Source organism: Pleurodeles waltl, chromosome 10 (genome assembly GCF_031143425.1).
Source record: "Pleurodeles waltl isolate 20211129_DDA chromosome 10, aPleWal1.hap1.20221129, whole genome shotgun sequence".
Lineage (NCBI taxonomy): Eukaryota > Metazoa > Chordata > Amphibia > Caudata > Salamandridae > Pleurodeles > Pleurodeles waltl.
The window spans coordinates 835,925,361-835,941,546 of NC_090449.1; the positions used below are offsets into that span (position 1 = coordinate 835,925,361).

The window sequence follows — 16,186 nt, forward strand, 5'->3', positions numbered from 1 at the left end:
TATTAGAAGGTGATAAAGGTGTTAGCATGTGTGCGTTAAAAAAGAATGTTGATGAAAAAAACATTCCAGTCCATACGCACTGCTGAATGTTACAGGCGCGGGTCTTTTGCAGATGTAGGCAATTTTGTCAATTGTCCTGCACAAGGTAAAAAGTGCAACAAATGAAAGAAGGTGGGGCAGTTTGTCCGAGTTTGTAAAGCTACAAATTTGACACCCATGAAAGTCAGTAGTATACTTGAGTGAGAGGAATAAGCTATTGGACAACAAATAACAGATGTGGTGTTAATTGTGGATGTAATAAATGAAAGGAGTGTGACCGCAAGCACAACGGTTCAAAATAATGGCTGATTCTGGTTCACCCATGACAATGATTTCAGAAATCACCTTAAACAAGTTGTGGTCTGGTGTCAATTTGAATAAGTCAGACCTCAGGGTAGTTGGCTGTGGTAATTCAAATATCAAAACTTAAGATTTTTTGTAGACTTGCTAGAGTTTTCAGGAAGGTGTATTCACACGAAGATTTATGTGCAGTTAACAGCTGTGATATAATGAGAGGGATGGATCAATGAAAGCTTGATATTGTTTTAAAACCTGCCACAGCAACACCTGTGTTGTCGATTGACAGTGCATCACGCAAGTTGGTGGTTATTCTTAAAAAATATTCAGAAATGTTGTGCGATAGAATAGGCACAGTTAACAGATTTGAACATGAGACTGTAGTGAAGGATGGAGCATTTCTTGTGGCTCATAAAGTCAGGGATGTGCCACTAAGTGTTAGAGGAGACCTTCAAAAACACCTCAAATAATTAATGGATCCCAAAGTTATTGAAGCTGTGAATGCTTCTGAATGGATTAGCGCAATTGTAATTGCAAAAGAAAGGTATGGACATCAGACTCCGCACTGATTTAAGGCAGCTAAATAGAAACACAGTAATTGTATGCTCCCTGTTAAGCAAAAGACAGGAGTTGTTGTCCACTTTTGGTGATGTCAAGTTTTTTAGTGAAATCGATCTATGGACTGCTTACCATCAAGTACCTTTAGAGAAAAATTCCCAATAACTCACCACATTTATAGCATCATTCGGAGCATTCAGATATTTGACACTGCCATATGGGTTAGCTTTAGCAGCTAGCGTATTTAAAACAATTGATGGATTATTTTTTTAAAGATGTAACTGGAGTAGTGGCCTTCCAGGATGGTCTGCTTCTCTTTGCAAAAACAGTGTTGGAGGTTCAGACGTTCATTAATTAGTGGGGAGAAATGTATTGTCACTTTGGATGCCCGTGCTGTAGGAATCAGTGCTGTATTGTCAGAAGATTAAGGGCATGGTGTACACTGGTGCATTTGCATATAGAATCTGCAAAAATGCAGAGAAAAGATATAGCATGATCAAAAAAGGTTAAAGTCACATGTGTGGGGAAAGCAGTTTGAGCTCTGCACTGATCACAAGCCTTTAACTTACCTGTTAGTGGGGACAAGGATGTAGTGTCAGCTTCTTTTAATCTATTAAGAACACTTGCTAACGTACAGGAATACAATTTTAAGGTGCAGTATATTCCAGGTAGAGTCAGTTGTAGAGCAGACTGCATGTCTTGTTTACCAATCAAAGAGAGTTCTGATGAGGATGTGGAGGTTGAGGATGAGTGTGTCGTAGCTGCAATTGGCGTGGTTAAACAGTGTCAAGGTGTTATAGAGGAAAAAGAGTGGTCAAGATGCACCAATGGTTAAAGTTATGGAATATGCACATAAAAGTTGGCCGCATAACAAGCAACTCGATGGAGTTTTTCTGAGTTTTGCACAAGTTGCAGATGAGTCTGGTATTTTGTTGAGGTCAGATAAATTCATCCCACCAGTAAGTCTAAGGTGGTTTTGGCACTTAATGGTCATTTAGGATCTTCATTTACAAATAAAATACTGAGACAAACTTGTTTGTGGCCAGCTAGGGATAAGGATGTAGAAATATGATGGAGATATGTAAAGAATGTATCTTAGCTAATGAGCATTGGAAAATGAAAGACACTCCATGTTACCGGTACCGTTTCCACAAAGAGTTTGGGAAAAGTTGGCACTTGATTTTGTGCGACCTATTAATACTGTTAAGCATGAGTTGAGGTACATGATTATAGCTATAGATTATTTCTCCAGATGGATATGCTACAAGTTCTGAAAGAAATGAGTACCTGTTCAATTAGTAATCTTTTAGCAATTATTTTTGCTATTGAAGACTCTCAGGTCGAAATTGTTACAGACAACGGGGTACAACTAGTGTCAGACAAAATAGAAAAGTTTTACCTAAAACATTATACAGTGGTGTTATAAGCTGAGAGGGCAAATAGAATGCTGAAGGCGTTTATTCAGTCTGCTTTGACGTGTGGATTGGATGTTGTCGAGTTGTTGAGGGATAAGATATGAGTGTACCAGAATACCCTGCATTTGGCAACTGGAGTATCACTATTCAGTACGCTAAGAGGCAGACGTTCATGTTCTACTTTAGTCCCGGGATGAATGGCGGAAAGAAGTGTTGGAGTAAGGAATAGTGGAATGTGGAATGAGAGAAAAGTAAAACAGAATGTGAAGCAGGCTCAAGAGAAGATGGTACATCAGCATGACAAGTCATGCTTAGCAAAACAATTGGTTCTTGGGTAATGTTAAGAAAATCGAGAATCAGAAGATTCAAGACTGATTTGAATTTTCAGTGTCCGTTCAGAGTAGTACAAGTCGTATGCATGGCTGGTGGTCAATAAGAAATGTATTGCGTATAAGTGAATTTCAACACATGGTTATTGAAAACAAATTACATGATCAAAATGATTTCATTTGGGCATCAAGTTTCACAAATAAGAGTATGGAACAAGAGAGGAGTATGGGAGGATATTTAAAAGGCCTCGATAATATGAATACAAGAAGAATTCATGAAGATAGACGTTGTGTTCTGAACAGACAAAATAGTGCTTTGCACAGAAAAGAGGTGTTAAGGTACACAGATGAAAGCGAAGTGGAAAATGTTTGGGAGGGATAAAAGACTGCATTCAAAAAGATGGATGCATATATATGTACAATGTGACATATATGGATACTTACATTTGCTAATGAGGCATACATGTAAATATCTTCCATTTTCAAATTTGGGGTTTTATACATCGATTAAGATAATAGTAAAGATAGACCCTGGTTAGCTGTATGCAGAGGAAAAAAATATGTCGATACAGATTAATGGGCAGGGGCAGTGAGGTAATGGGAGTGGGTAGTTAATGTATGGAATCCGACACCCAGTGTTTCCTGTATGAGATATGCTGTACTCAATAGGTTTTTGTTAATGTGACTGTTCATTGCATGGTTTACTTGACTGTGAAGTGTTTGAAAGTGTATGATCGACTTAATAATTTCCCCTTTGATGGGTCTGCAAAAATGATGCTGTTGTTAGCAGTCATTCAACTGGTAAATGTTTTAAGTCGTTCCCCTGCCATCTGCATGTTTTGTGCTCCTCACTTTAGAAATTGATACCTGCATAAGCTTCCACTGAAGTCCGAAATTGGTATACTGTGCTTCTAATGATAAAAACATAGAAATATATTTATGCATGTATGTATCAACCTGTAGTATAACGTCAAAACGTGATTGGAGAGGTAGCTGGTTTGTGGAATATTAATGCGTTGGGGGGTAGTGTTCTGTAAGGATGTCCATCTTTCAATGGTGTGGATATGGGGATGTTGTTCCATATCATGGTTACTGAGATAAAGAGGACTGCTGCTTGGTTTGTCTATTTTCACACTTCTTCGGCTGCAGTGTGATGGTGTACTGGCTGCTGGTGCCCCAAGAACCACCAAGATAAGAAGGGGAGGGGCAGATTCGGGTGGCGGGAGAGTCTGGGAGGGGTGGTACTGGTCTTGATGGCTTTTTAAATGATGCAGCAATTTTAAAGTTTAAAGATGTGTGCGCTGGAAAAGGGAGCCAATGGAGTTCCACCAGAAAGGGGGTGATGTGATCATATTTGTTCTGGCCATGGATGAGACATGTTGCGGAATAGAGGATGCTCCGTGGAGCAGGGCGTTACCACCATCTAGTTACAAGAGTAGGAGGGTTGAAACAGATGTTCAGTAATGTATAAATGAAGGGCTTTCAATCTATTTTTCCAACGGTAATCTCTACAAATGAATAAATGCAGAAACCTAAGCATGAAGCTTTACAAAACTGCTTCCCTGTTTCTAAACCTATGCCCAATCTTTTTTTATAGGACAGGATGCACAGCATCCCTGCCATTCGATCAATTGAGGTTATGTATTTCATAGACAAGTACATAAACCAATCAACACTTTCAAAGTGTATTGCTTCAGTAGCTCAGAGTAGCAGGAAGAATGTTATTGATTTGTATTCCCATCATTGCGTTTCGCACGAATGACTGGATCATGCCCTCCCTTTGTCGCTGCTGTGACTGTAAACTGTAGACTCTGCATGGATGAATAGCTGCTAGCAAAAGCTTCAAACAAATCGAAGTCCTCAGGTCTTCTACATTGTATCTCTTTCCCACAGAACAACATGAGCGTAAGAATCTGACATTTTGGTAATGCAATATGGAAAGATGATCAAATAGAGCAAGTCAGAATGTAACTTTAGAGGAACCTGTTGCCATTACTTCATAATCACGACTGTTCTCAAGTGGGAGGCCCAGGGGCATATGTTGGTCAGAAAGTTTGGGGTGTGGGTGTTACCTTCAGATTTTCCAGTAATCGCATTGGCACATGTAGTTGAAATACAGTAATAAAACAAGCAGGGTATGGGGGGGGCTTAAGGGGCAGCGGAGACAGAGATGAATATCGTTTGTTAGAGGTAGTAAGTGGTAGGAACCATGTTTTTTTGTAAAACAACCAACACTGTGTGCTTTCTTTTGTGTGCATATTTAAATACACTGGTGAAATCCGACACCGTACTCAAAATACATGTATTAGAAGGTGTAACACCCCAAACATCCCCTTTGAAGCTGTGCTCCTGGGGAGACCATGAAAGGTTTCTCAGTATATTTCATTTTCTGATCACAAAGTATTGTAAGCTTGCAAAGCCCAAACGCATAACTCTTTTAATAACGCATGTCTCCTGCTGTGCAGGTAATTTACCTTTGCTGCCAGTGAGCTATGCAGACGTAACACACATTAGCACAACTCATGTTTTTTCTTACACTGATTTTATCCCTGATACCTGTGGTTCTTGTCTTCTTCAGTAGTAGGGTATGTCATATTTCATCAAGCCAGTAGGTGAATCCTTGATTTACAGGAAGGGACTTGCTGAATCTCAGTTTTTCCTAATGTCAAAGAGTAGCCTTTTGACAGGTATTTTATGAGAAGGCTACACTATGTGTGTCCCTTTGGTTTTTATGGTGTTCCATTTAGCTAGTTATTTATTAAAGGTACTGCTATTGTGCGGATCTGGCCATATGAGCTGTGGAGTGCTTGACAATAAACAGTGTAAGAGACAACAGTTCCAATGAGATCATATGGCACCAGTTTAACTTTGCAGACCATTTCGAGTTTGGCACCCTGCCAAACGTGGGGTTCCCCTACTCTGTTTAGAGTTAGGGAAATCATTCAGTATCTGCTAGAAGAGCCTCAGCTGGCGCAACCAGTATAATCCTTTGACCTAATGGTTGTTTTCCATAGGCCCATCAGACTATAGAGCTCCTTTTAATCTAAGGTAACTGCTGCTAAAGGGAATAAGGTGCCTGGTACTGAAAAGTCAAAATATCCCCCAATGCCAAGGGAGAAAACACCTTAACTGTTTGCGTTCAAGACACAAATTCATGCTTTTTGGGGTTGTTTCTTGAAAGCAAAAAAAAACCTTGAGAAGCAGGTGCATCAAATTATGCCAGCATGGCAAATTCCAGTGCCTTCACTGACAACTCATCTGAGGACACATAGATCCAGACTTTCCTGGTGGGGATCTTTAAATTTGGTGCTTGATCCTGTGAAAGATAATAAGAGACCTCTAACAAGACTAAATTGCCTGGATAAGCCAGGGTCTAATTAGGACATCAAAAATGGCTCAGAGATTTAATTGCATGAAATTAAGCACATGAGTTACTGAATGCTTTCTTCAACAATGTCTTCCAGTGCAGGTGTCATACAAAATGTATATTGTTGAAAATTATCATCTTTTGCTTGGTATTTTTCTAGATTTTTGTCTTTTGTGGCTGAGGTCTGTACATTTGACCTCTCCAAACCACTAAGCCATAAAGTGCCTGTGTTCTTCTTTATAGACATTTATTTCAGTGTGGCATACACCTAATTGGCTCACTTATTTTACTTATAAGTCTGTAGAATATAGTACTATCTACACCCAAGGCCGGTAAATTAAATGTTACTACTGTCACCCACTGCAGAAGCCCTGTAAAGCAGACATTGCAGTCAGGTGGCAAACAGACCTTCTGCTGGCCTTAAACCTCTCTTCTTAATACTTGTTAGTCACACCAAGGTAGGCTGTAAAGGCCTGTAGAGCAAGGTGTATGGGTACGTAAAGTAGGACATGTATATTTAATGTTTTACATACCCTGGCAGTGAAAAACCTCCAAATATTTGTTTTACTGTGGCAAGACAGGTTCTCCCATAGGTTAATACTGGTTTATAATATTACATTTAGTAAGTGCTAAATTCTGTTTTGGAATAGCTAGAAAATATTACAAAGGCTTACTTTAAAATGATTTGAAATGCAACTTAATGATTGAGGAGGATTTTATATTACTATTTTGGAAATGAAACAATGCTTGGCCCGCCTCCCTTTTGTCTCTCTAGTTAGACTGACTCCAAACCCAGTGGGAGGGGAGAGGCTGAACAGAACTGGTTTAGGGGATGGACAAAGGATTACCTTCCACCCACAAGCTGGCACTTGGCATAAAGGTGGACCCAGCAGACCTCTCCTCAGAATTCTCCTGGCCCTGTGAGGTATTAGAAGAAAGGATGGCCTGCTGTCTGAAGACCTGAAGGAAGTCTGGACCTGTTTGCCTTAAACCCAGGACCCCAGTAATGACTCCAAGGCTCAGATGGCTGATCTCCTGTTTAAGCTATAGGGACACAACAGACTTCCAGAGGCCTCTCTTCCTGCAACTTCCCAGCTGACCAGTTCCAACTGGACCTGACCTGGACCTGTTAATGGCCTCTGTTGGAATGAGTCATAATATGCAAGTGGTGCCCCCTAGATCCTGGTCCTGGACGCCTGGCAGCATTACAATGTATCCCTCATATCCCCAAACTGCAAGAAGTGGGGCTTAGAAACTTTTTTCCAACTTTCTTCCTGGAGAACCAATAGAAACCAGGGCCACCGTTGAAGCTGCAGGCATTGACGTTGAATCATCTGTCAGCCTCAACTTGCTGATTTTCCCCCACTGGAGGAGATCTGGTTTACAGTAAAGTTTCTAAGTCAGAACGTTGAGGCTTTCTCCTAGACTAACACAAAGCCAAAGCCTATAAATATCAAGGCCTTCTTGTTTATTAACTTTGGACTTTGACCATTCTGAACTTTCCCACCTTTGTTGATGATCACACCCATACTGCGCACTTCAGCAGCCTACCACGGTTGTGCCACGCTTTGGATCCAACTTGCAGCTTGCTCAGCAGATTATATTTTTTCAACCACTTTTTCTTTATAAATGTCTCTAAGCCAGGAGGTAAACTTTCTACCCGGACAAGCCTGATCCCCTCATCTGGCTATTGATCCACCATGGTCAGCTTTAACATTTGACTTCGACCTGGGCTTGTGTGATCAGATACCAGTGATTGGCACTTTGTTCGTTTGGAACTATTTTTAATTCACTGCTTATTGGATTTCTTGTTATTTTGGGGGTCATTATATCTATTTAAATTTTCTAAGTCAGTTTAGGATTTTTCGTTTGTGTTTTTTGCTTTAGTTCTATTTGAGTACTGCATAAATACTATACTCATTATTTCATTATGTCATTTTGCTTTGTGCCATAGCTACAGTGGGTTTGAGCTCAGGTTAGTTTTATGACTTTAGTGGTTCACCCTGACAAGAACTGTGATTATTATTTCCAGTGGGTTCTCAAACCTTCAACTAATGCTGCAATGTATTGCAAATATTCCCTAGTTGTGCACTTCCAGAGTATTCTCATGGCCATTGATGTTCCCATAGTAGCTAGCCTCTTAGAGTGTAAGCCCCTGAGTGCAAACACTCATTGCATGTGGTCAATAAAGCTACATAAGACTGCCTTTAACCATTGTCTTAGACCCAAATGGGTGACACCATATTATGAATGAGGTGTAGATGTGACATGGCAGTACTGTTGGGCACAGAAATGTAAAATTGTGGCATTGTCTGCATATTGTTCACCCAGATAAGTGAAATGACGGACAATGCAACTGCACCACAACTCCTAGTGGGATGATCTTCATTAAGAGTGATAGAATGAGACTCAGCTTCAGTTCTTCATTATGAATGTTGTTGACAGGTGGTGAGAGTAACTGCATGACTTCTATGCAATTCATGGAGTAATTTGTATGGTCTTGTGCTGCTCAATGCATCAAAATTCCAATTTCCCATTGTGTCATTAATAGCCTGCTGGGTTTTGCTGTAAGGAATCTGTTAGACCAGAAAGCCTTAGGGTGGTCACCCCTAACTTTTTGCTTTCCTCCCTCCACTTTTGAGATACTGTTTTTGCTGGTTTCTAGACTCTGAGCACTTTACCACTGCTAACCAGTGCTAAAGTGCATGTGCCACCCACTTAAGTAGCCCCATAACCTTGTCTCAGGCCTGCCATTGTAAGGCCTATGTGTGCAGTTTCACTGCCAATTCGACTTGGCATTTAAAAGTACTTGCCAAGCCTAAAACTCCCCTGTTTCTACAAATAAGTCACCCCAAAGGTGTGCCCTAGGTAACCCCCAGGGCAGGGTGCTGTGTAGGTAAAAGGCAGGATATGTACCTGTGTAGTTTACATGTCCTGGTAACGTAAAACTCCTACATTTGTTTTTACACTACTGTGAGGCCTGTTCCCTTCATAGACTAACATTTGGGCTGCCCTCATACATTGTTTGAGTGGTAGCTGCTGATCTGAAAGGAGTAGGAAGGTCATATTTAGTATGGCCAGAATGGTAATACAAAATCCTGCTGACTGGTGAAATTGGATTTAATATTACTATTTTAGAAATGCCACTTTTAGAAAGTGAGCATTTCTCTGCACTTAACTCTTTCTGTGCCTTACAATCCACGTCTGGCTGGGTTTAGTTGACAGCTCCTTGTGCATTCACTCAAACACACCCCAAACACAGGATACTCAGCCTCACTTGCATACATCTGCATTTTGAATGGGTCTTCCTGGGCTGGGAGGGTGGAGGGCCTGCTCTCACACAAAGGACTGCCACACCCCCTACTGGGTCCCTGGCAGACGGAATTGAATTAAAGGGGTCCTGGTGCACTTCTAAGCCACTTTTTGAAGTCTCCCCTACTTCAAAGGTACATTTGGGTGTAAAAACAGGACCTCTGCCGTACCACCTCAGACACTTCCTGGAGAAGAAACTGTAATGATGTAACATGGCTCCATGCCAGAACACTGGGCATGGAACCAGCTTGTTCTGAGGTTCTGTGATGCAGGGTTCTCTGCATGACAGTTGATATGCTGGCTGTTGGTTGAGGCTGTAATAAATACCTCCTACCACATATCTTCATCTGGTGTGGATTCACATTATTACAGAAACCTGAACCAGAACCTGCACCCTTACAAGAAGAACCGCCTTGTTGTCTAAAGGACTCACCTGACTGCTTCCTGAAGAGGACTGCTGCCTTGCTGTTGCCCTGCTGTCTTGCTGCTCTCTTGTTTAGCTGCAGATGTGCTCTCCAAGGGCTTGGTTAGAGCTTGCCTCCTGTTCCCTGAAGTCTCAGGACCAAAAAGACTTCTCTCCAGCAGCTGAAATCCCCGTGCGGCGACAATTCGGTGCACCGCATGCCAAGAATGACGCACCGCCTACTCGCGGTTAAAAATTCACTGCACGCTGAGTCTGAAATGACGCAGCCCAACTTCACGACAGAAGATCGACGCAGTGCCAGCAACGCGACTGGAACTTAGTTGCACGGCCCTACAGGATCGACGCAAGCTGACTCAGAATGAAGTAGCCCGACTTCCTGAGAGGAATCGATACAGCGCCTGCCATGTGGAAGAGAATTCCACGCATCATCTACCGGAATTGACACAGCCCCTGGGACTATGCTCCGCAAGCCCAGGATCCCATGCATCATCCCCATGGCGTCTGAAAACCCCACAACCTGAAGAGGATCCAAGTCCACGCGCCGGAAACTGACGCACACTCACCGTTTTCCACACATCTCCTCCTTTGCGGTCCCTTGTGAGGGTTTTTCAAAACAAACCAGGTACTTTGCCCTTCAAGAGACACTTTTTTTTCTAGGAGAACTGGCGACACTTTTTATTGCTTTTACAGAAATATTTTAACACTAAAGATACTTGATATCACTTTCAGTGATATCCCTACATTTGCTTATTTCATCTTTAATTATTTTGACCTGCATTTATCCAGATAAATATTATATATTTTTCTAAACACTGTGTGGTGTATTTTTGTGGTTTGTATTGTGGTATTGTATGGTGTATTGCACAAATACTTTACACATTGCTTTCTAAGTTAAGCCTGACTGTTCAGTGCCAAGCTACCAGAGGGTGGGCACAGGATACTTTTGATTGTGTGTGACTTACCCTGACTAGAGTGATGGTCCTTACTTGTACAGGGGGTAACCTGACTGCCAACCAAAGACCCCATTTCTAACAGAATCACATTACTCTCTGGGTTTTGTAGCTTTTTATGTACAACAGCGCCACTCCTCAGAAGTCTTCCTCACTCACACTGTCAATAACATATTTACATAAACATATTTGGGCCACATTCAGAGTTTAGTAGAAAACGAAAATCCTACAATTTATGAAGGAAGCTTTGAGTACAAGCTACCTGCTACATTTTCTCAACCATAGGGACATTATTGTGGAGAAAATGCAGAGGTAACCATTCAATAGTTAGGTTTCCTCCAGAAATTGGAGAATTTTCACTTACCCTCAAACTTTAACTAAGACCCTTAGTCTTTTTTCTTGAGCTCAAAATGCCTGAGCAAGGCAGGATACAAGAAGCCAGAGAGGGCTCCATAAGGCAGTGAACTTCTTTTTCAGAGACCTACTAAAAACAGGAAAATGAGTGCAAAATGGACAAACTTAAAAATCTTAACTGCTAAAAGCTCCTCATTGCTGGCTTAACTTTGCCCCCTTCACCCATCTCACCTGCTCCTCACACGGCCTATTTACATACTTGAAGCTTGAAATTCTTCAACAAATAAAGGCTTGCGTTCATAGCCAGGAAGCCTCCATGCAGTTGCATTCCTGGATTCTGCTGTCACACGGAAGATGAAAACTTCACGACAGAAAGTTTGGAATGGGTCTCTCTCACAAGCTGTGAAACTGCGTAGTCCATCCTTTAGGAAATGAGGGCAAAGGCAGAGGTGGGAGGCAATCTAAACCACTCTCTTCACAAAGGACATAGTCAAAGTTTCCTCCATGGCTCTCGTGTTCTTTGGGTAAGATGCCCTTCTTGTTGTTTATGTTCATAAGGCTATAGGTTGCTCACTAGTCTGCACAATGATTGCAAAAAGCTCACTCAGATGGATTCTGGGACCATGACACCCCCATTGGTGGTAGGCACTGACCTGACTATAGGTAAGGCAATTTGCAAAAGCACGCTCATATCAAAGCCTTGTTTATTACTAAGAATAAACTATCAGAATTCTGCTCTGCCCTAGGAAAGTTATCTATGCCCCTACCCCACTTCAAATATCTAGGTGATCAGAGGTTGATATTCCTGTGATTAATATCCCCCTTCCTTCCTGCCAGAAATCTGCCAACAGGCTGCCTTTTTCCAAAGGTCCTTTCTGAACACCACATAAGTCAGTTCAACTGAGTTGGGACAATCTAATTACTATCACTGCAATATAGAAAGCCTTATGAAACCAGTTTGAAGACCGTCCATGCTTCTGGCAGAGAATAGCAACGTTTACAAAGATAATTTTTGTTGCATATGTCTCAGCAATGCATATTTACCAATGTCTTGAATGTGTGATAGAAATCACAACACAACAAAGTTGATTCCTAGATTCCTTTTCTATTTCAGCTTAATAATGATGACTTTTAATTCTACTGCAGGCCTTTACCACAGGGAAAGGCTGCTGCAGTATGTACAGTAAAGTGCTACGTTTTAATTGTGTTGCTGTAGAAGCACACAACTGCATAATTAGCATGCTTCACATTTATATAGAAAACACCCTAGGCCTAGGCCCTTTGGACTCCAAGGCACCACTTATAGGTGAATTAGCTGATGTTAAAATTAAGATAGATTTGCAACGTGTCAAAAGGGCGTATTGGGACATGCTGCAAGATGTATATAAAATTGACGGTTTTCCTAGAGTTAAACGGTGCAAGACACCCCAATTACTTCCTTTCTTTAATGTAATTGTAGCTTAAAAAAATGCTTGCCCTTTTATTTAACATATTTTTAAGTTTAGTGTTGAGTTGAGTAAACAGCGACCCCAGTACCGTACTTGAAGTATCACTGACCAAAGATTACCTCAGCTGTCAGAAGTAAGTCCCAAACACCAGCCCAAATTACCTTAATGTACTTTCTTTGTTTACCACTTAACTTCTGTACTTCTGTACTTTTAGTAAGGTTCTGAAGGTTCTGAATAAGGCAGATATTGTTCCTTTCGGAAAAAAATATTCACTGAGTAGCAAATGTAAATGCTAGTGTTTGGTCAGGCCTTCTGATTATGTTTGTGTTAATGAGAAAGTCATGGTAATAGTAATCACCTGTTTTTAATAGCAAAAAGTGTCACACTTATGTTTCCGAATGCCACAGTATTACTGTCACACTGTTTATAGTACTGAATTTATCTACCTAGGAAGAATGGAATGCCGAGATTGAATATGGAGATGGAGTGTCAGAGGCATCGTTTTAGTGTTTCTAAAGATAGTTATTGAATGTATAGTAAATGAAAACCTGTAGCCCACATTGACTTCGGTATCTCGGAGTTATTTTATTTGACACTGTAAAGAACTGAAGATTATTAACGTGACCTTCACTTGAATGTAAAGATTAGTAATCTGACCTTCAGTTGAACGTATAAATATGGCCAACACTGCAGACAATAAGGCATTATTCATTTCCAAGAGTACAAGGGGTCACACTGGTGAAATATCTCCGTGAACGAGGTTCTGTTGAGTGCGCCATTTTCTGAAGTGATTGAATTCGGATCCAGATCTTTTTTTCCACATTTCATGGGAAAGATTTAATACCCAGACGTCAGGACTATAAATCACAAATGCTGCTGCATTGCAATCGTTGGAAATTGGGTGCGGCATAATTAGAACAATATGATTGTCGAATTTCAGAAACAACCAAAAATGAAAAGTTTCTAGCTTCGATTAAAATTAAGGCCATTTCTATGCAATTACTTCAAAAAGATAATTAGAACCAACGCTATTGTTTCACAAGTCATGTTGCCTGCTCTCAGAATAATAAAGAGTACGTCTTAGACGGCATAGACGTCTTTCATTTCAATTATCTGTATACCTTTTCATAAAGCCCACAGCCTCTCTTGCAGAGTACGCCATTTTATTCTGACAATGTGAAATCAAAGATAAAAGCTCACATAAAATACAGGCGCTCCAGAGACCGTCACAAAAACTGTATGCAGGAGAAAGTCAGCACTTTCCAATTACAATTTGACATACACTTATAAGATCTCGTTTAGACATTAAAAACATTTTCTTGTTAGTAGGGTTTCTCATTAAAGGCAACAATTACATCATAAAAAGGTTAGACTAACAATGGGAATCAAATTCGATAAAATAATGGATTTCCAACACTACAGATGAGACAATTATTGGAACTCCGGGGCATGTTTAAAATGTAATGCAAGTCAGAAGGTTAGCAGTACATTTTCTGCCCTCATGCTGTATTGTAATAATGACTGTTAAAATTTCCCCCATTACATCTTACGCCCTGTCCTTCTTTCTTCTAGGTGCTGGTGGATGGTCTCCTTTGGACAATGATAATTACCAGTGGTTGCAAGTGGATTTTGGAAACCGCAAACAGATCTCTTCAATTGCAACCCAGGGCCGATACAGCAGCTCTGACTGGGTGACCCAATATCGGGTCCTGTACAGCGACACAGGTCGGAACTGGAAGCCTTACAATCAGGATGGAAATATTTGGGTAAGTAGCTAACCTATCTGATTATCTGTACTGGCTTCAGTATCCACAGCAATTACAAGTTTAATAACAAGCACTGGTAAAGCCAGTAAACCTAGACTGGTGTGATGGTTATTTTTTTTAATTTCTATTGGAAGATCGTGTCAAGAAAAAAAGCAAATAAGAAAGCATGTGGCCATCTAAACAAGGCCACCATATGCTTATACTAAAAAAATTAAAAGTTAAAAAACATTCACTGATGTGGCTGTATTTTTTGTGAAGGAGATAAGAATACATCACCAGCCAACCAAACACTCAAACCGCAGCCAGCTCAATGTCACCTAAATACTTTAAAGCTTTAAAAAGGAGACAGAAAATAAATCTAGCTCTGCACTCCAATAAAGTGGATTATTGGTTTGTTGGATGGTAGTCCACCACAAGTAACAATAACAATATATGTGTTAGGTCCAGTAAAGGTTTCGGTAATTTAAACTTAAGGTCAACCCATTGTAGTTATGGCACAGAGCCGACAAGTTTAACTGAAGAAAACGTATAAAGCATTTAGAAGTACCAAAACAGTAAAAAAAATCAAAACCACAACATAATAAAAAACCTTACTCTAACTTATACAAATAGAGAATATCTTAATGAACAAACTGACACCAACATTACAAAAATCCAATAAGGGGAACTGGAGATATGATTTTTTAAATATTTAGATAAAAATAGTACCAAAAAGCACAAACGGCCACAGGATCAACTGATAGCACTAGACCGGGACAAAGGTACGGTTCAAGGCTACCCACAATTTAGCGTGGGTTGGATACAGGGACCAGGTTCTCCCTGTCACAAGTTTAACCTTCTGACTTAGGGCCATATTTATATCTTGACCGACAGGGAAATCTGTAGCAACAGCAAGAGAGTTTCCTCCCTGACAAAACTATCGTTCACCTGCCTGATTTAAATGCGAGAGAACAATAGCTTGACAATGGTGGGGACTACTCGCTCTCAGTCGTGGTCACATTTCTCTGATGGCCTGATTGAATAAGGGCCACAGAAAGGCCACTTGCCTCATTTAGATCGGCCGACACAGAGCCATTTGCCTATCACTGCCAGGAAAAACCTGTCAGTAAAGGGTGTTGAAAAGTGCTGATTGCTCCTTTTTCCATGGGACAGAACTCCCATGGGAAGGGGGCATTGCTTTTGTTCTGAAAAGAAAATCCAAATTTTGGGATTTTACTTTTGGAAATGAAAAACAATTGCAACTTTGACTATGGTTCCTTCATGTTTGATGGAGCTAACTTACAAAGTTACAATGCATTGGCAGGAACTGTCTTGACTGAGGTTCCTGTCAATGCTTGAAATGTACGCTGGGCCTGCGGACATTTCGAAATTTCATGGGCAGCACCTCTATCAGGGCAACAGAGTAATTTACTCCATCACTCTAGCAATGGATAGGCAGTATCAAGCAATATTTTGAACCCGAGCTTCTGAAATGGAAGTCAAAAATCCTCAGGGGTCACAGCAGCAGGCTGCGGCCATGAGATAAGATCCACAAGGCTGGATAGTTGTTGCACAATATCTTGGTGAAGCCATTGACTTTTGGCAGAAAAGCTCAAAGTGGGAGAAATTCATAATTTGCGCCCAAGGAAGGTCACTCATCTGCTGGGTACTTCTGGTGCCTTTACCTTGTGAAAGTTTCTACCTTTGAACTTCGTCGCTTTTATGGAGCTTGGATTCCTCCTGCTTGGCAAGACTGGAACCTGTAGCCAAACAGGACCTCACGCTGACCGATACCCTTCTCACCGATTTCCTGCTGAAATGGATTGCTGTTGGGGTAAAGCACAGAGTAGGAGAAACCCAAATCTTTGTCCTGACAGTGATGCACTTTCGTTGGATTGACTTGGCAGGTTTGTCGGTCTTCTGCTAGTTCTCCTTGCAAAACAACCTG

The 16,186-nt window shown here is 40.9% G+C and overlaps 1 protein-coding gene across 2 annotated transcripts in view; it reads left to right on the forward strand.

The window, feature by feature from the left end:
• Positions 1-16,186, forward strand: part of CNTNAP2 (contactin associated protein 2) — a 2,759,350-nt gene that overhangs the window by 879,454 nt on the left and 1,863,710 nt on the right. For both annotated transcript variants that reach the window (XM_069211508.1, XM_069211509.1), the window contains exon 3: positions 14,066-14,259. In XM_069211508.1, coding sequence (XP_069067609.1) covers positions 14,066-14,259 — 194 coding nt within the window. The remainder of the gene's footprint in view (positions 1-14,065; positions 14,260-16,186) is intronic.